The sequence below is a fragment of the Gymnoscopelus braueri genome, assembly GCF_963280865.1.
Source record: "Gymnoscopelus braueri genome assembly, chromosome: 4".
Lineage (NCBI taxonomy): Eukaryota > Metazoa > Chordata > Actinopteri > Myctophiformes > Myctophidae > Gymnoscopelus > Gymnoscopelus braueri.
In genome coordinates this window covers 38,686,506-38,705,630 of record NC_137605.1, presented here as the reverse complement: position 1 = coordinate 38,705,630, position 19,125 = coordinate 38,686,506, and the positions used below count along the sequence as shown (strand labels likewise).

The 19,125-nt window shown below is 42.4% G+C and overlaps 1 protein-coding gene across 3 annotated transcripts in view; it reads right to left on the bottom strand.

Moving 5' to 3' along the window:
* Nucleotides 1–1,634: 1,634 nt before the first annotated feature.
* triob (trio Rho guanine nucleotide exchange factor b) overlaps nucleotides 1,635–19,125 on the bottom strand; it is a 171,119-nt gene continuing 153,628 nt past the window's right edge. For 2 of the 3 annotated variants that reach the window (XM_080426596.1, XM_080426597.1), the window contains 21 exons: nucleotides 18,944–19,092; nucleotides 18,238–18,304; nucleotides 18,040–18,143; nucleotides 17,839–17,908; nucleotides 17,568–17,657; nucleotides 17,072–17,164; nucleotides 16,909–16,959; nucleotides 16,551–16,628; nucleotides 15,938–16,129; nucleotides 15,470–15,647; nucleotides 13,558–14,501; nucleotides 11,860–12,110; nucleotides 11,607–11,745; nucleotides 11,275–11,302; nucleotides 10,800–10,962; nucleotides 10,368–10,489; nucleotides 10,071–10,149; nucleotides 8,370–8,570; nucleotides 6,548–6,686; nucleotides 5,907–6,093; nucleotides 1,635–5,637 (listed from right to left, as the gene is read on the bottom strand). In XM_080426596.1, the coding sequence (XP_080282722.1) occupies nucleotides 5,225–5,637; nucleotides 5,907–6,093; nucleotides 6,548–6,686; nucleotides 8,370–8,570; nucleotides 10,071–10,149; nucleotides 10,368–10,489; nucleotides 10,800–10,962; nucleotides 11,275–11,302; nucleotides 11,607–11,745; nucleotides 11,860–12,110; nucleotides 13,558–14,501; nucleotides 15,470–15,647; nucleotides 15,938–16,129; nucleotides 16,551–16,628; nucleotides 16,909–16,959; nucleotides 17,072–17,164; nucleotides 17,568–17,657; nucleotides 17,839–17,908; nucleotides 18,040–18,143; nucleotides 18,238–18,304; nucleotides 18,944–19,092 (3,738 nt within the window). In that variant the 3' untranslated portion in view covers nucleotides 1,635–5,224. Of the gene's footprint in view, nucleotides 5,638–5,906; nucleotides 6,094–6,547; nucleotides 6,687–8,369; nucleotides 8,571–10,070; nucleotides 10,150–10,367; nucleotides 10,490–10,799; nucleotides 10,963–11,274; nucleotides 11,303–11,606; nucleotides 11,746–11,859; nucleotides 12,111–13,557; nucleotides 14,502–15,469; nucleotides 15,648–15,937; nucleotides 16,130–16,550; nucleotides 16,629–16,908; nucleotides 16,960–17,071; nucleotides 17,165–17,567; nucleotides 17,658–17,838; nucleotides 17,909–18,039; nucleotides 18,144–18,237; nucleotides 18,305–18,943; nucleotides 19,093–19,125 lie in introns of those variants that run through there. The other variant, XM_080426598.1, reaches the window with a different exon arrangement.

The following is a 19,125-nucleotide window of genomic DNA, read 5'->3' as shown; positions in this document are numbered from 1 at the left end:
CAGATTTTAGGCAATACATCTTTGGGCAACCCAACCAAAAAAAAAAACCAGAAGATTTTCAGGATACATTACAATTCAGGAGCTAAATTTAGGAGTGTTGGCAGGTATGATGACCATCACAACAATACTGCTATCAGTTGTGTCACACACTTGTGTAAGTGCAGTCAGATTCCTATCATGGGCCATAATAGGTCATGGCGGTTGTTATCTGGTGCCATCTAGTGGTATGCCAGATATTGAATTGGGTGATATCACAGACTAATGCAGTCAGATGTAGACGTAGGTTTGGCCACCTTGTTCAGCATTCACTCATACATAATTCCCTGCTTATATGACTGTTAAGTGTCTGTTACCGGACTGGAAATCTAATCGAATGTTGTTTCCCTTTGTGCATCATCTACCAAGAAAATGTTATTATAGTTTAATGGGGTATGCATGAGTCTAGTCTAGGCATATGTGGGCTACTGTAGGCCTACAGCAAATTCAACTTGTGTGAAAAACAACTTTCCTCAGTTTTCCCGCACATAACATTTCCCGTCACGAAACTAAATGTAGAGCAAATATGAAGCACATTTACGTTTGAGAACCTCACAAGAGATGGGGAGATTGCACAGATCACTGTAGCCTATGACCCCTGTGGTTTTATGCAGAAAATGGATTGTGGTGATAAGAAACCTTATTGACACCAGAACCTGCTTGTAAACACCAGATGAGCATAATGTCTATTTAGGCAGTGGTTCTCAAAGTGGGGTCCGGGGACCCCCAAGGGTCCTTAAGGGTGTTCCAGGGGGTCACCAGCAAAATGTGTTAATATGGCATAAAAATCAATGAATTGGGTACTGGCACAAAATATTTCCAGATGGGGATCCGGGACCAAATACGTATTAATTTAGGGGTTCTTGACATGAAGAAGTTTGAGAACCACTGATTGTGGTGTTTGAGGACATCAGACAAACACCATTATCAGTTTTGTGAGACCACTGAGTTTCAGGCATTTACTCAAATTTAAAAGGTAGACTTGTCTGTGGTGTATTATTATTATTATTATGACAGTATTGTTATTACTATTTGCATGCCTGATAAATATGTGCATATCAGCAGCATCTGCAGCAGACAGATAAGATCTCTTGGTCTGCATTTCTGGTTTATCAACAATAGAGATCTGACTCAGAGCGAAAACAATCAAACATTTTGTTTGTGTTATCGTACATGTCCTCGTTATCTTTCATTGCAAACAAAACATGGCTTTTTGCTGGCATGTGGCAGGCCATTTGTTTATCTTAGACTGGGTTTAGGCAGAACATTTATATTTTGTTTAATTGCATCAACAAAAAAAAAATTCCTCCATCATAGATTTACCAAGAAAATAATAATTTGGGTTAAAAACTAAATATTTTTGTATATGTAAATATATCTAATGCATATTGCCATGCTGCACTGTGGCACACTGCTAGCCCAGTGCTAGCTTGTTATACTGTTCAGTGTACACATTGTTTTGTTATAAGCTGAACCATTTAAAACTAAACTATTAATTAATATGATAACCATCTGGGAGACTAAGCAATTTATACTTACTGTATGAGTAAGCACAGAAGAAAAACGTGTATAAAAGTCAGAGTTGCCTGTTCCTTGTACGTTTAATGGCAAAATAACCAAGGACAAAACAGAATATTTACAACACAGTCAACGTGTAAACACAACTTTCTGTACAAAGAAATATACATGCAAAACAAAATATAAGTCATAGTAGGACATTCAAAATGACATTGCTGCAGTTTTGTACTATGTGTATAAAATAGTTATGACATAATCATGAGGTTTACATCCTGGGCAACTTGCCTATCCCTCTCTGTACAGTTTTACACAATAATAACGGCACCTAGTTTCCCCAAAGGCATATTAGTGCTCAGAGCATATTTATACACGCCTAAGTGTACTTATTATGAATGATCTGAACATTAACGTGCTTTTAGGAAACCCTGACTCAGGCCAATAAATTAAAAGGACATGAAATGTGAGACTGTACAGACAACGTACATTTGACTCAACACATCTTTAGCATTTCTTATGCTTAAAACAGGCTAGTTGATAACTTCATCAATCAATCTTCAAATTAAATAAAAAACAACAAGCTGTTTTATTCCCCCCACTCATCTCTCCAGATTGACTTACTGTACACAGTAAAATCCACAGTAAAATCCTCAGAGTTCATTTATCCTTTTTTTTTTTGTACTTGTGAGAGTCCTTTTGGTTACATCTGTACACTCTCAGAGTTAAATTAATGCTGAGGAGTTTACTGTGATACTGGCACTTTAACAAAGATGAACAGACATCAGTTTCAGACAACTTTGTAACTTGAACACATCAGCTCAGTCAAATGAAAACAAGTGAAGAAGTAGAACACCTTTCATGGCAGATAAAGGTCCTGTGTTGCTGAATCTTTCTCAAAGGGTATATTTTCACTGTCGGGAAGAAACCTTGTAACTCCACATTTCATGTTTTTAAGTTTTGTTCTGTTTTCAGAAACTAACGGCCTAATTTATACTTCGTCCTATGACAGTGTCGTGCAAACACATCGCTATGTGACACTATTTTTGAAAATATTTGAACAATTCAGAAAACTACAAAAACATTTTGTGCCTATAATGACATGCCCAAAATAGGAATACCAGGTTGAAAGTGGTTAAGTCTGTCTGTGGGCTTTAGAAATGTCTAACCAATAAAAAGTATTAACAAGAGCTTGTAACTAAATCATATCTACATTGAATTCATTGGAACAGACCATTTCTTGAAAAGTAACGGTTTTGGACATAGTTTTTCGTCCCGTTTTCCCAGCAGTATAACAGCATTCCCAAATTCGTTTAAAGTCTATTGTGACCATCTGAGTTATTCACACCACAAGACTTTTTCTTTTGCTCGGTACAACAGTGTTAATGGAGTGAAGGTTAAACCATGAGACTAAAGGGCCCGTTAAAGTTGGTTGCGCACCGGTGTTGCACACCGGAAATAGACAATCTACAAGCTCAGAATGCGTCGCACTGCAATGTGTTGTGGACTTGTAGATCGGCTATTACCGGCAGCGCAACACCTGCGCGCAACTAAGTATAAATCGCCTTTAATACTAGCAACACATACCAATATCTATCTACAGAAGCCAACTCACACAGCAATCACTACTTTGTGCACAGCTTGGAGAAAAAAAGGTTTTTAAATTGTTCATATTTTTCAGCGGTAAACCACCAACCAATTTCCTATTTCAACGAGAATAAATAGAGCCACAATGAACTAATGTAAACACTTCTACCTTTAGGTTCAGTGTGGTCTTTTATAACTTAACATAATCAATCATAAGAACAAGGTAAAGCATGATCAACTTTGGTATAGTTACAGAAAATAAAAACGGAACAATGACAAACCAAAAGCATAAGTGCCTATAGAATATAGATACACATTTATACATTATTTCTCATTAAGGGCTTTCAGGATATTAATACTGAACTTAATACATAAGAGTTAACACAATACAGACACCTATCGCAGTACCATGTACGTACATGCCTTTTTAGAATACGGATACAACACAAGTCTTCATAAATAGTTGCATAAATGTTAAAGCTGCAACATTGCACATGGGAATTGATGCAAAATACGAGTGCATTTCTACTGTGGTAGCAGTTCGTTCATAGTAAAAGTCCAGTCACAGAAAGGGGTTTTGGAGTTTTTCATCTCCATGCATCCCAACTGACTGGACTCCTGAAATCCTAATTTATGCTTTGTGGAAAAGTGTAATGCCATGTTGCTCCACAAAAAGGATATTTTCAAAAATAATTTCAATTTCAATTTTTGTTGTGCGACATGTTGCACAACATTTTTCAGCTGAAGCATAAATTAGGTTTAATACTCAGTAAATGAAAACAGTATTGGTTTGATTGAGACAGGTTCTTCAAAATGAGAATGAGAGGCAGGAACACTTTATTTACAAAGTAAGGCGGATGCATTTAGAAATCTGAGGAGCCTTTCCAATAGCTTTGATTATATATTTCTTTATTGTAGTCTATTTAGTCTGTGTGTATGTGTGTGCACACAGCAACACCTGATTTATCCCAAGTTGCGCACCAGCATCATGCATCAAAAATGGCCGATCTACAAGTTCACAACGCGTTTTTGATATGCGACGCGATGCGCAACCAGCTATAAATCAGGCTTAAATAAGTGTAGAGGGCCCTATGACAAGCAAACTATTGCATTGAACAGAAATCCAATGTGTTTCTGGAACACATGATTTTGGTCTTCATAGATTTAGACACTGCGGACCCTATTCTTGGGTTCCGCATTAACAGGCCTTATTTACTTTCTGCTTTCTACCTAACATTGGTACTCCAAAAGGTACGAATAAAGACACTTCTCTGTTTCCTCACTGTACATTTTTTCTTTTACAAAAAGTAATCTCTCGTTACAAAAAACAAACACATTTTCTCTTGTTCAACCGAAAACAACCTGAATATATATATATTTTTTAATTATACAGTATTGTTCTATTTTTTATTTATTTATTTTCTTCTGTTTAACACTGTCCAAAACACAAGACTTGCTCACGCTGGCTCTTTGAGAAAGCTTGGTTCTCTCCCTGCTAAGTAAAGGTTTGAAATCTCAAGATTCAAACAGTTCTTCTGTTGTGCGGGCATAATAACAATATGCCAAGGGCCAAGGAGTTCAGGAAATAGGTAGGGACTAGGGCGGGAGGACGGCTAGGTGGGGTCTCAAAGAGGAAAACAAAAGTGTCTAAATCTCTTATTAAAACAAAGCAATATAGATCATCAGAGTCAAAAGGTCGATCAGCAGAGGGCAGTCAGTCAGCAGCAGTAGGACATTTTGTGGCTTCATGAGGGAGAAGGAGATCATTATCACTCGCTAGTGCTGGTGGTCCATAGTGTTCAACCACACTGTTCAACCACACCAAACTGAAGCTGAGCGTAGCTGGTTACATACATCCAATGGGCATCCAGGATAGTGCAGGGCAAACAGGAATTCCTCTTGGACAAGTGCAGATACCAGTGGCTACAGGTCTGTGCTGTGACGACATCGTAGCACGGTTGGCCACAGAACTAGAACGGAGTAGAATGGCATTCATCATCATTCAAGCCAGCATCTTAGCTCTGTGATCACAGTTTGTCTGGCGGCTGTCCAGTGTTCAATTGGTGGCTCCCTGGTGCTTCCCCATTGGTCAGATGTGGTTGAGCAGGCGGCTGTGAAGGAAGGTCTTGATGGCGGCTACTGGCCGAATATCGTTCTGGTGTTTCCGTCGCTCTATGAAGGAGATGAGTCTGGAGGTATCCAGATGTGTGGTGTGGTGGTGGTGGTTGTGAGGTGGTCGTGGCTGTGAGTGACGTAAGGTGTCCCCGTTCAGGCCGTCTCGGGGCTGGAGCCAGGGCTCCTGGAGGCAGGAGGCGGCGGAGGGCCGGCGCTCTGCCTCGCCCTGGAGCAGAAGGCAGACAAAGTCCCTGGCGGCTGGGCTCACGCCCTGGAAGTAATCCTGCGGGAAGCTGAAGTCCAGGCGACAGATGTTTAGACACGTCTCCTCCACGCTCTCATCCAGGAAGGGAGATGCACCGCTCAGCACAACATAGGTCACCACCCCTGTTAATTATTCAGTCAATTAATGAATCGCGCCAACTAATCAATCGTTTCATAGCAGCTAAAGCATTTTACCTTGTCTTGAATACTGAACTAACTTAGTTTTTCATCAAAACCTTTTTTTCCTATTTTTTTTTACCTTTCTATGTATAAAACAAACATTAAAGATCGTAATAGCAAACAGATGTTACAAAATATATATTTTTTTATTCATGCACAGTAAAGGCTATGTACTGTTACTCATCACCCCCCTATTTCTCTTTGTTACAGACCTAAACTCCATAGGTCAGACGTCAGTGAGGCAGGCTGACCCAGGACCAGCTCAGGGGCGGAGAACTCAGGGCTCCCCAGTAGAGGATGGACGTACTGGGAGGATGGGTTCAACTGGACCGCATCACCAAAGTCTGTCAGCTTGATCACTGGCTGGGAAGAGGCATGCTCCACCACAATATTCTCAGGCTGGGAAAGAAGGGGGGAAAGCAATCTATCCATTAGTGTTGGAAGTACAATTCACAATACAAGGCCTACTATAATGGATAACTCATAAAGCACTAAGCTTGTTTAAAATGAGTTCCCACGCACACACATCATGATGACATATAAGAGACAGATATACACTACTACACACTGACTTACTGAATTGGCTTATATTTGGACAAGATTCGAGTCCTTTGTGATCGCAAGTATTTGTATTTAATCAGTAGAAAATGTTTCTTGAAGTGAACCAGCCCCCTCCCCCACCCTCCCCCATATAGATAAAAATATAAGAGTAACTCATGCGGCAGTTCAAGTATACCACAGTAATATAAACTCCTGTTGAATTGGAGTTAAATCTTATTCAGTTTGAACTTGATGCAGACCTAAAAACACAGAGAACGGCAGCCACGTTATGTGCGTGAGGTATGTGTGTTACCTTGAGGTCGAGGTGCGCTATCCTCCAGCTGTGCAGGTAGTGGAGAGCTTCCAGAATGTCTCTGAGGTATAGAGAGACCTTCTCCTCCGTCAGGTTGCCCCAACTCACAATGTAGTCCAGGAGACGACCCTGGTCAGCCCTAAACATGACAATGACAGAGTATGTTATTATTGTGTGTGCTGTAACATCATTCAGCGCGCACACACGCACACACACACACACACACACACACACACACACACACACACACACACACACACACACACACACACACACACACACACACACACACACACACACACGCACACACACACACACACACACACACACACACACACACACACACACACACACACACATTATATTTCTCCCAGGTCTTTGCCCTCTAAAGGGCTCTATGAGTACAGTATTATTCCATGCTGTGTATATAATCAGTATCTAGACCAGTGTTGATTTCGTCGACTAAAACTAGGATGAAAAATGTCTGTCGACTACCTTTTTTCACTAACGAAAACTAAATAAAAACTAAGCTACAGTATGATGACTAAAACTATGATTAAATATACTGACAATTTCTCCAACAAATAAAAACTAGACTATAATGTTTGGGAGTAGAACTAAGACAAGTCATCATGGGTGTGTTTGAGTCACACACCGGAAATATGGCATCACGGCCCGCCAAAAAATTATTTGAACTAAATGTCAACTAATGTCAACTAAAACTACACTAAAAGTAAAACATTTCAGGTGACTAAAATATGACTAAAACTAAATCAAAATGTACTGTCAAAATCAACTCTGATCTAGACTAGCACCCACATAGTCATTCTTCTGTTTTCACCATTCAATTCATATTGTGCCGCTTCAAAACAAGCGGCACACGAAGGGGGAAAGGCGGCTGTGTATTCCACTGTTTCCAACAAACCCCAGTGAAGTTTCACTTATGTTTTTAATGGCTTCATGGCCTTTCATTCAAATAGATGAAAGGCTTTTCTCTGAAACCGTGGCTGATAAAAGAGACGACAAGGAAACCACAAGGCAGCGGAAGGCATTTCGAGAAAGGCAGATGACTGATTAACTTCAATGGACACAGTTTATGTTGTAATGTATAGGCTCTGTCTGTAATGAGACGGTTGGCTCATTCATTTTGTTCAAAGTACTGACGTCAGTTGTGCTATACTGTACATACATGCACATAGTTACAGGGCCCAACCTGAGATAATATAAGTGGAGTTAATAGAGGTGTGAATCTTTTGGTATCTGACCGATTCCAATTCTTGAGGTCATGATTCAATTCAAAATTGATTCTCAATTCAAAATTATTCCCATTCAATTTCATCGTTTTTAATTCACAACACTTGCCAACACACAGACATTGCTCTGAAAATGTATATTATTTGATGTTCTATTATTACCTACAGTGCTCATCCTCAGTGACTGAGATCAGTGTCAGTTAGCTTCCAAATTTTACATACTGTACATCAGTGGTTCGCAAACTTTTTCACGTCAAGGACCCCCAAATTGATAAATATTTGGCCACGGACCCCCATCTGAAAATATGTTGTGCCAGGGACCCCCCAGAAGCAAAGATGTGTTAAAAACGTTCACTAACGTTCAAATTTTCGATAAAATAGCTGATCTACAAGCTTTATATCTGCTATTTTTGAATAGCCAACGTATAAAAGGTTAAAGTGGTTAAAATGATTGTGATGCTATGTTAACTACTTTTGCTGGGGAACCCCTGGGGGTTCCCGGACCAGGCATATATACAAAAAAATTAATTGTACAGTATGTGCATGCACCTGTAAAACCCCCTACTTACATCTCAAGTACAATCACATAGCTGGTTGAAGTCTCATAAGTGTCCAGCAGTCTGACCAGGTTGGGATGGTCCAGGGTCTGTAGGACCCTGATCTCCTCCAGAACCTGCTCTCGACGCAGCAGCCTCTTGTTGACATGCTTGGCTGCCACCGCACCTTTACTCCCTCTCTGGTCGCACCGCTTGGTCACCGAGAAGCGGCCTCTGGGGAACAGAAAAGTGAACAAACGGGAAAGAAGGATTACAGTTTGTAGTTCCTACAACCTGGGAGTGAGTTCACAATGCATTGGTTCCCTTGCCAGGATTTCCAATGTGAAATGTATGTCAAAAATAAGATCAGGACGCTGCGACAGAGCGCTGTCCGTGGCACTCAATAGGTTGGACCAGGGCGAGGGATTTATTGACAGTAATCGGTAACCAATAGAGCATCGCAGTTGCGGCCACTTCCGGGTTCCACTGCAAAATACTCAATGCATTTTTCCCATTGACATTTCCAAAAATATTGATATCAATTATTTTAAGCCTAGAATCAAGCCATCCAGGGTCCTGGTGAATCATGACCATAAAACTTTTTTGAAAACGGCAAAACAAAGGGTATTTATTAAATATAGTATATCATATAATTAAATATAAAGTAAAATAAATCACAGAAAAAAATGTTTTATGGTCATTTCACCAGGACCCTGGATGGCTTGATTCTAGGCTTAAATTAATTGATATAAATATTTTTGGAAATGTCAATGGGAAAAATGCATTGAGTATTTTGAAGTGGAACCAGGAAGTGGGCGGGAACTGCGATGCCCTATAGACACAAAGAATGTATTAGGTTCAATCATCACCACCTGTTTTGCTGCCTATTTAACCTGCAGTTTTCTGTATGTCAGATGCCGTGTTTTGAACCAAGCCTTAGCAGACCCTACCGTCTATCATTGCTGTAGTAAGCTGTTTTGAGTAAATGTATTTTTTTCTCCTTGTCATGTTTGTTGTTTTTGCCTCTTTGTTTCTCAGAAGCCAGTTCTTAGTTTAGAGCTGTCTGTGTTGGCCTTTTGGTTTGTTATTTTTGTTCCTCTGCGGTCACTAAGTAAAAATGCAACCTGCAACTACTGGTGCTGTTTTTGTCTCACCATTATTGCACAATGGGCAGAGGCTGGATTGCCAGGCACAATGGGAACCCATGGCAGAGGGAACTTCTGGGCTGGCCTACAAAAAGTCATCCCTGTCGCTATTAAGAATTCCGTCTGAGGTGGCGCATCATTTTGTGCAGTTGCTGTTTCGTAAAAGCAAAACCAACAACGTTGTTCAACAAATGTCCAATTTCCAGCAGTTATTCTTTAGGCTACATCATTCACATCAACTGGAAAAAAATTGTAAAATAACTCCAAACACTTCTCTTTCTCTCTGCCATACCCAGCGCATTCTCTGTTGTGTGTGTGACTGACTGTGTGTGATATAGTGGGCGTGCCTGTGTGTGTGTGTGTATGAGGAGTGGAGGGAGGGAGGGGGCAGAAGGAAATTAGGAGAATGCGATCACAGAAAAAGTATTTAACTGACCTAAACTAATAAAGGATCATCATAGCATTTCATTTGAACTCTTTTTTTCTCAAGAAAAGATACACAGTGTAGTTTGTGAGTGAATAATGCTTCTGCCACTAACTCACTCCACTCCTCATCATCATTACGTAGTGTTTGAAATATAAACATTACCTTCCCAGTTCAGTGATCTCTGTGTAGTAGGACTCATAGCTGCTCTTCCAGAGGAGTTCACTGCCATCATCCGGCGTTCCTGTAAACACACTTCATATCAGGCTGATTCAAAAGCAATCACTGATACCAATAGAATCACAATGCATCGCATGGCGATGCATTGTGAGCATGCAGATCGTCTATTTTCGCTATTTGGGAAATGATTATATATCTTGGGAAAAGATATCATCGTCACAATAAAATATTATTTTAAGAATCATGATATTTGATTTTGTCCACATTTAACTGGACTCTCACCTGAGACTCTGAGGCTTGCACAGGAGGTCACAGAACCTGCTACATTAGTGGCAACACAGGTGTACACTCCGCTGTCCTCCACGGACACACTGAGGATACGCAGCGCTGCCTCTCCTGTCTCACTGTAAAGAGGCAGGGTGAAACACACACTATCAGACACACACCATCAGTGGTGGAAAAAGTACTACGATTTTGTACTTAAGTAGAAGTATCAATACTGCAATGTAGAAATACTCCATTACAAGTAAAAGTCCAGAATTCTAAATTTACTTAATTTACATAAATACTCCAATAAAGTAAAAATACCTAAAAACTGTACTCAAGTACAGTACTTGAGTAAATGTACTTAGTTACTTTACACCACTGGACACCATGCTAACTTTACCACAAGACACGAGTGCTTCCGCTGAAATCAGAGCAGCCTCCTCTCACCTGTACGTGATGCTGTAGTGGCCATTGTTGCTCAGAGTGTCATTGTCGGGCCCTCTCCAGGTGACGGTGGCCCGGGGCCGACCGCACACCTTACACCTCAGAGTGACGCTGTCGTCACTCTCGCACACCACGTCACTGACGGGGACGAGGAACTCTGGAGGAGCTGGAGAGAGACGGAATGAGAGGTCTTACTCGTTACACGTCGGCATGGAAATTATTTACCGTCTTGTTTTTAAAACAGAGGCCCAAGTCAGGGAGGATTGACACAGGGAAACACAACAGGGCTCTATTGATTGTTATGAATAAATAATTATCTATAGATATTGGTATGTTTGGTTTCGTTGTGAAATAAAATGAGCAAAATGGCATTTTGATTTTAGGTTTAGGTTTTGTGTTATGAGAATTTAAGTTGAAACTTAATGCGTTCTACTGCAACTCAAAATAAAGTGTAATAAGTGAATGAATGTGTACATACCATCATAGATGTAGTTGGGGTTCAGAAGCTGAAAGGTATTGAGAACAAAAAAATAAATGACCTTCCTCATACATTATGTAAATAACCTTATATCAGCAGTCAGTTCAAATTGCATTCTGTAAAACCTGCGGGATGAAGTTCACATATAATAGGTTCATTTTAAGACAATGAGTGGTTAGCCTGGTGGGGTTCAAAGTAAACAACCTTTTAAGGCCTTGGGACTGAATGAAGACTTCACCATGACATACTGTATAACTAGCTTTGAGACTTTTCAATGCTTGGAAATTAGAAAACACAATTTGACAGACACTGAAGCTGACATTTCACTCTACCTTGACAGAAACTTTATTTGCCAGGCCGTCCTGAGACTTGCGGTAGCCGTTCTCCATCTTGCCCTCCTTCCGGTTCTCCTTGTCTCTCTTCTCGGACTTACGTCGAATTCTAAGTGCTGTGTGCCATGATAATGACTTTCTAAAGGAAGAAGAGGCAGGCAGTGTGCTTAGTATTTAAAAGTTAACAGGAACATTTATTTACTATTAATCCTTCCCATATTTGTACTTGTAATATCTGCATGCGTGTTCTTACTTGATGGTTCCTTCGGGGAGTTCGGGGGTGATGGAAGCTGAGGTGTGTCCCAATACGTAGCCAGGGATCCAGCCCTCAGCTGCGGGGCAGTGCTCGGTGGCCGCTCTGTACACCAGAAACATGTTTTGCTGGTTGCTGGCTAACATTTGGACCACCTCGCCTTGTGCCACACAGATCTCGTCTTCCTTCACGGCCACATAGTCCTGAGTCACCAGCATGGTGGACACACTGCTGCTACTGCTGCTTTCACTCTGCAGGGGGAGAGGGTTGGACATCATTAAACATCATGCCTAGGATGCAAGCAAATAATGAATGCAGAGATTAGGTATGAACACGCGCGAGTGTGCACGCGCACACACAAGCATTTATAATGAACTATAAGTACTAAGGCAAATTAAGACAAACCATCAGAAATAACTTAACAAAAAAGAACTCATGGACATAGTTACCAAATTCACACACACATGCACATGCCTATAGTACACCCATCCTCACACCCCCACACACATTAATACAAACTTAATTTTGATGTTGAAGAGGGCGAAATGGGTGGGGGAAAAGCTTTGAAACACAAAAAAGCTCCATTATACCAATCAAATGCTTCATTTGATTGAAAGTAAACCCCTAACAAGGGGCTCGCTAATACATGTATGCCTGACCACATGCCATGAAGCAAATATTAGTCAGTGCTTTGTTATTCTGCGGAGGTGTGGTTAGAGCTAAAGTTGTGAAAGGGACATTCCAGTCAACAGTTTATACAGAGACAGATCATTTCAAGATTCAAGGGATTTATTTGTCATTCACTCATACAAGTACAAGCAGCCAAATGTGTGACATGCTTCACAGACTGTGCTAACAATATATCATAACAAGATATAATACTGGGTATAAAATATAATGCAGGCGGTGTGGTGGTAATGATCTCTGGGTTTTTCAAAGACAGAACAGGCTAAGAAGTACAGCAGGAGTTCCAGTAAGAGGAAATGCAGAGGGCCTGAGCAATGACTGCAGACTTGAGTGAAGTGGAGATTGCTGAAAATAAGGTTAACAAGAAAAGGGGGGGGGGGAGGCAAGAGGTCGTAAAAGTAAAAGTTTGGCTTTTCTTTATTATTTTTCTTTTCAGATTTTTTTTTTTGCAATTTTAGCTTATTCAGGTTGGAACTCGGGTCCTTGTGACTCTCATTGAGCATGTGGTCCGTGCACTAACTGGCTAGCCACCATGGTTAAATTTGGACTCCTGATCACAACGTAAATCCTCGATCACTTCACGGAAGCATTTCTAGCTCACATTCAGAGAACATCGGTGCCTATTAGTTGCAGCTGCAAAGCACATAGCGAAACTGAGGATTGCTTAACAATGTCTTATGGGAATCTAAACGGAGAAGAACAGATAGTAAACAACCGCTCTGTCAGCCAGCTCCACACTGTTAGTACAATCCAGAAAAGTTACACCCACACCCACACACACACACACACACACACACCCACACACACCCACACACAGACACACACACATCGTAGTGGCAGGTTAGTGAGCTTAGATAGGAGATTATTTCCAGCGCCACAGCAGTACTAGTGATAGTAGTAGATGTTGCATGAAGAAGCCATTCTCAGAGCCAGTGGCAGGATGACTGGCCGACCAGTCAGCCAGTGTCGGGGGGTTAGTGACTAGTGTTGAAGCCCGGGCCTTAATCTTACCCCGTTGCTCTGGGTGGACTGTATGGACTGCTCGCTGGTGGAAGAGCAAGTGCTCATGCGGTCTACATCCTTACTGTGGGTGGAGTGGCGGTGATGAGAGGGTGTACCGTGGCTTCCTCTGCCTACAGAGTCCCCGCCGCCGCCACCACCACCACCACCGTCACTGGGGTAGGAGAAAGAACCAGGCCGGCTGGCGGGGGAGGCAGGCATGCTCGGGACCGTGGCCCAGAAAGAGCTGCCTTTGTGAGCCGGGCTGGCGGGAGCGAAGGCATCCTTCCCCGGACCTCCACCTCCTCCAGGGGACTGAGGTGAAGTCAGGGGAGAAACCGTCCCGACTCGCGGGTTTTTCAGCGGCAGGTTCAGAGGAGCCACGGCCATCGGTGCCACGGCCGCCGGCTGCTGCCTCTGGGGGTCCTCGCCGCCTCGCAGGCCCTGCCTGGGGCTGCCCTCCGAGCTTCCCGGCGGCACATTGCTGTTATTACTGTTACTGCCGCGAGGGCCGTCCAGCACCCTCATCTTAGGGACCTCGGAGGCTAACGCCTCCTCGTCCGCGGCGGCAGCGGCATCTGGATAAGGGTTAGGGGGGAGGGACGGTGGGGTCTGGGGGTGGCAAGGTGACCACGTACCTGCTGATCTATCGGGCCCCTCGGGGCCCGGGGGGTGGTGGTGGTGGACGGGCTGGGGGAGGCGCGAGGAAGGCTGGGGGATGCGAGAGGGCCGGGATCGCGGGCCGCCGCAGAGGGAGGAGTTGCTTCCGGATCCCCCGGAGCCGCCGCCTCCTCCTCCTCCTCCTCCTCCTCCTCCTCCTCCTCCTCCTCCGCCTATGTTGGAGGTGCTGTTGCATCCGCTTCCCCCCGGCAGACCTCCGCTACTGCTGCCGCTCGGCCCGCCTGATCCCCCGCCCCCAACGTGATTCCTCTGGTACTCTATGGGAGAGGTCAGAGCTGGGGAGGAGAGGGGGGAGAGGGGGGGGCGAAGACAAGAAAGCAGCAGTGAATCAGATTATATATGCTGAAGAAAGGTCACACATTACAAACAAAATAAAATAAGGATATATTTTAACTATGAAGGAGGTTTTACTGAAGAGGTCTGAATAGGCTATTGTAGGAAATACACATGTACAGTGTATCGTGCTCCTAGACATTTACTTAAGGATATACTTGGTCTTTTGAATACAAATAAACGATAAAACCATCGACTGCAGACCAAAGCAGATTTGTTGAACTGCAAGTTGAACAAGTGGATTTTGCTGTGGTGATCTTATTATGTGTATAGTAGCAGAGTCATACGGCAGTACCTTGAGTGGATCTGCATGATGACTTTCAGTACTTTGATTGATTGAAATTGATTGAAATTGATATTAGGCAAAAGAATGTAAAACAACACAGTTACATATATAATACTTTTGTCTAAAAGGTCCGACCAAAAAAGTCCTTGCGGACTTGTTTCCGTTGGGGTCCTTGAATTTATTTCATAGACATATATAGTAGCAACCAAACAGTTCAAAAATCAACATAAAAATACAGAGGGAAGAAAAATACCACTATGTACAAAAAAAGCATGAAAAAAACAAACATATATATACAAAAAAAGGGGAGGAGGGTGGGTCGTCCGTCTACAGGGAAACTGGTACTAGCTCCTCTTTTGGCCTCCAGAAAGATGAGTTTTTAGGGCTGTTTTGAATGAGCCCAGCGAACTGATTGAGGGATGGGGTTAGACTATTCCATACCTTGGTGGCTGTGCTGTAGAAGGAGAATTTGCCCATGTTTGTTTTATGGGTGGGTGGTACCAGATTGTTGTTTACGCTCCCTCTAGTTTACGCTCCCTCTAGTACACCGCCGTTCACGACACACCTCTAAAATGGCTGCGTCTATGTATGTGTTGTACATAATAGTGCACAATAGGCTCTTACCATTGAGGAAGTTGCGCTGGTTCTCCAGTATCTGGCTGACCTGGTGGATCCAGACCTGACTGACCCCTGGGCTGGTGGAGTGCAGCGTGTAGTTCTCCTGGCTGCCATTAGAGGACCGGGAGGTTAGCGTGAATTTACAGGGGTCTTCCGGGTTCTCCTCCAGTCCCAGCCAGCTCACCTGAGAAAAATATCAATTAACCTCTCATTGTGAAAGGTTCACAGCCTAAGCCAATGGTTCTCAAACTTTTTAATTTCAAGGACCTCCAGTTTGGTTTGCATTTGGCCACTGACCCCCATAACTCTGAGAGTGTACAAATGGAACCAAATGGTCCATTTGGTTTCATTGATTTCATTTGTATACTCTTGGAGTTATAGACCTGTAAGGGTCCATTTGAGAGCCACTGACCAAAGCTAATACTCCTCATGAAACATGATCTTGGCAGAAGATGATAGATGATGGTCCCTTACCTTGATGCTGTTCTTGAAGAGGTAGCCAGGAGTGCTGTAGCCCTTCTTTTTGTCAAGGGGCTCGCTGAAGATAACTATCTGCTCAAAGAGGAAGACTCTCCTTTCCTTCATCCTGGACAGAAGGCCTCCGTCCTGATCTGAAAACATGAATGTGTCCTGAAGGAGCAATCTGCCCTGGGCCACAATTTTACCCTTGAGAGGAGAACGGACACAAGAGAGGAAAGGGGAGTGGCGGGAGAATACTTAGTGCAGCAGAATCAAGTACAAAACACTGTCATAGAGTGGAACACAGTAGATCGTATGCAAATAATAGATCAATGTAGTACATACTGAACAGTAGAGCTTTGACTCATGTATAGACACTGACACCTAGTGGTATTAACTTATCATTTGATTCATAGATAATTAAAAGAGGGCAAACAGATGTGCGACACACACACACACACACACACACACACACACACACACACACACACACACACACCCCCACACGCACACGCACACGCACACGCACACACACACACACACACACACACACACACACACACACACACACACACTCACTCTCTCACTCACACTTCAAAACTTTCCAAACTAAGAGCCAGTGTCTTACTTCGAAGCCTTGGAGACGTCCAACGTTCATCATGTCGTTGCAGCGCTTGGGAACCACACACATGACCTCTACTGCTTTCTACAGCAATACAAGGAAACAACAAGAAGAAGATATTTTAGACAGGAGCAAAGTCTTCTTCATTAAAGTAGAACAACTGAGTGGTAATAGATGATTAAAGAATCATTTGTACTCAAGGCTGAAGGCTGGTATTGCCAAACATGTTCAAAATGTCGTCAGGCTCAGTAAAACACCACCCATTTCTTGTCGGATCCACAGCCATTAGCTCAAGCAACCACTTATAGCTCAAGTACCATGAATCATCTTACAAGACAAGGCTTTCCAGAGCAACTCATCATACCTCCAGCTCTGCTGTGTCTGCCCCAGCCTTCTTGGAAATCTTTAGAAGATCCTGGGAGAAATATAAATTGTACCGGTTGTGAGCATTTTTTCCTTTGAGACAACAGAGTTCCCTATGTGTTCTTGTCAGTCATGTTTATCAAGCGAGATGAGGGTGCACTGACCTTCAGTAGCAGCTGGTACTTCATGATGCGCTGGACAGGTTTGATCAGCAGGTCGGTGAGCTGCAGTCTGTGGCCCAAACGCTGCTTAAGGTCCTGGTGGAAGACAAATGTTCGCTTTAAAAAATAATTATATTCAAAGATTTGCACACATTTTCATGATTTTTCAAAAATAGCAGATCTACAAGCTCATAGCGTGGCACAAAGTGACGCGCTATGAGCTTGTAGATCTGCAATTTAAAAAAAGCCAAAGTATAAAATTAGGCTTTTTAGCTCAAATCTAAAATGACACAGATGCTTTCCCGATCTTAATGGGTTAAACAACATTAAACCATTGATGCTATAGTGCCACTCACAGCACATAAGTAGAGCTTAATATGACGCTAGTAAAAGTTTTCAACTGAAGTGAGTAAAAATTTTAATCAGTCAACACACTGTAAGGCTATATAAAAAAGAACATGAGGCAAGGATGGTTAAGTGTGTAAAATGTCATTCTTACTTCAAAGTATGTGTCAATGTACTCAGACACAATGTGCTCAGACTTGGGCTTGTTCTGACAGTACACTACGTACATCTGTAGCCTCCGTTCCTAGAAGAGAAAGACAGCAGTGAGAGGCTTAGGCAGAGACATACAGTACAGTATGAAGGTTTCTTTCACTTCCCCCAAATATACCTGATCATGTTAAAATGAGTGTTTATATTGGCTGTAGATGTTGTGAAATGAAAAGATAATGAATTAAAGAGTAATGAATAACGGCATTTTCTTTCACCTGTTTGACAAACAGAGGAGCCAGCCTCTCATGATCCTCCAAGCACTTCTCCAGTTCTCCAAGGAACAAGCTGTGAAGCAGTCAAGAGACACCACATTAAGGTAAACTGTTTTCAATAGTCAAATTAAAGCTATTCCAATGGAAAGACAGTTATTCACAGAAGTTCATGTCAAAGTGAACTGAAAGAGACAGTCAGCATACTCTTTGTGCCAGTCGTAGATCTGGTGGATGTTTCCAAAGACGATCTTGTCTTTTCCTCTCATGTCATCTGGGACTCCTTCCTCTTTCATTCTGGTCATGTAGCCCTGGAAGTGCACATGGGTTTGAAATACACGTTTAGATACATTCAGTGGGCCCATCTGATAGTTGTTTTTCAGGTGGTAATTTCCCTTACTGTACCTCCACCACTGATCCCAGGTCTCGGACGTAGTCCCTCTCAGTCTCCACCAGCTCCAGGAGCACATAGCTGGGGATGGAAAACAAACCTTCACCATCTCATACACATGGATGAAACTACTGTAGCTGTGCTTATGGGGGTCCTAATCATTGCAATTATAAGATAGCACTATAGCCATAAGATAGGGTTTCTCTATTTCAATTTTTTCCTCTTTTCTTTCCATATTGTCGCTGTCAGGCAAAAACCTACAGTAAATGGGAAAAAAAATAACCTGTGTTCCAATAGATTCCAATGTAGTTATTTTTTAGTTAATACTTTTCATTGGTTAAATATTTATAAAACCCAGAGACAAACTTAATCACTTTCAAACTGGCATCCCTATTTCATCAAAAATAATAATAATAATAATAATAATAATAATACAATTTTGGTACAATGACGTATAAATAATATGGTATATTGAAAAAACTAAAATATGAAATATAGAGATACAATGGATCTGCCTGACAGTGACGATATGTAACTCCAGTATTCACAACACGCTGAGTGGATTGCCTGTTGGCCCGGCCAGGTAGTGCACTGACCATTATACTGCCCTATAGGTTTCCTGTGTCGCTACACTCTCTCCTATCTAAATAAAGCATAACATGCCAAGAAAGAAACCATCTTTAGATTAAAAAAAAGAAAAGACACAGAGATAGAACTCACTGTCTTCTCTTCAGGAAGTTAGACTTGCGCTCGTCCAAGTCGTCGATGGGGGAGGAGGAGGAGAGGAGGGAGTTGTCAGAGGGGTTGAGAGAGGGAGAGCTGCTGTCCCCCTGTTCCACTGACAGAGAGCTGGGACGGTCCTCCAGAGACTGACGCGTGATGGAGACATGCGTGGAAGGGGA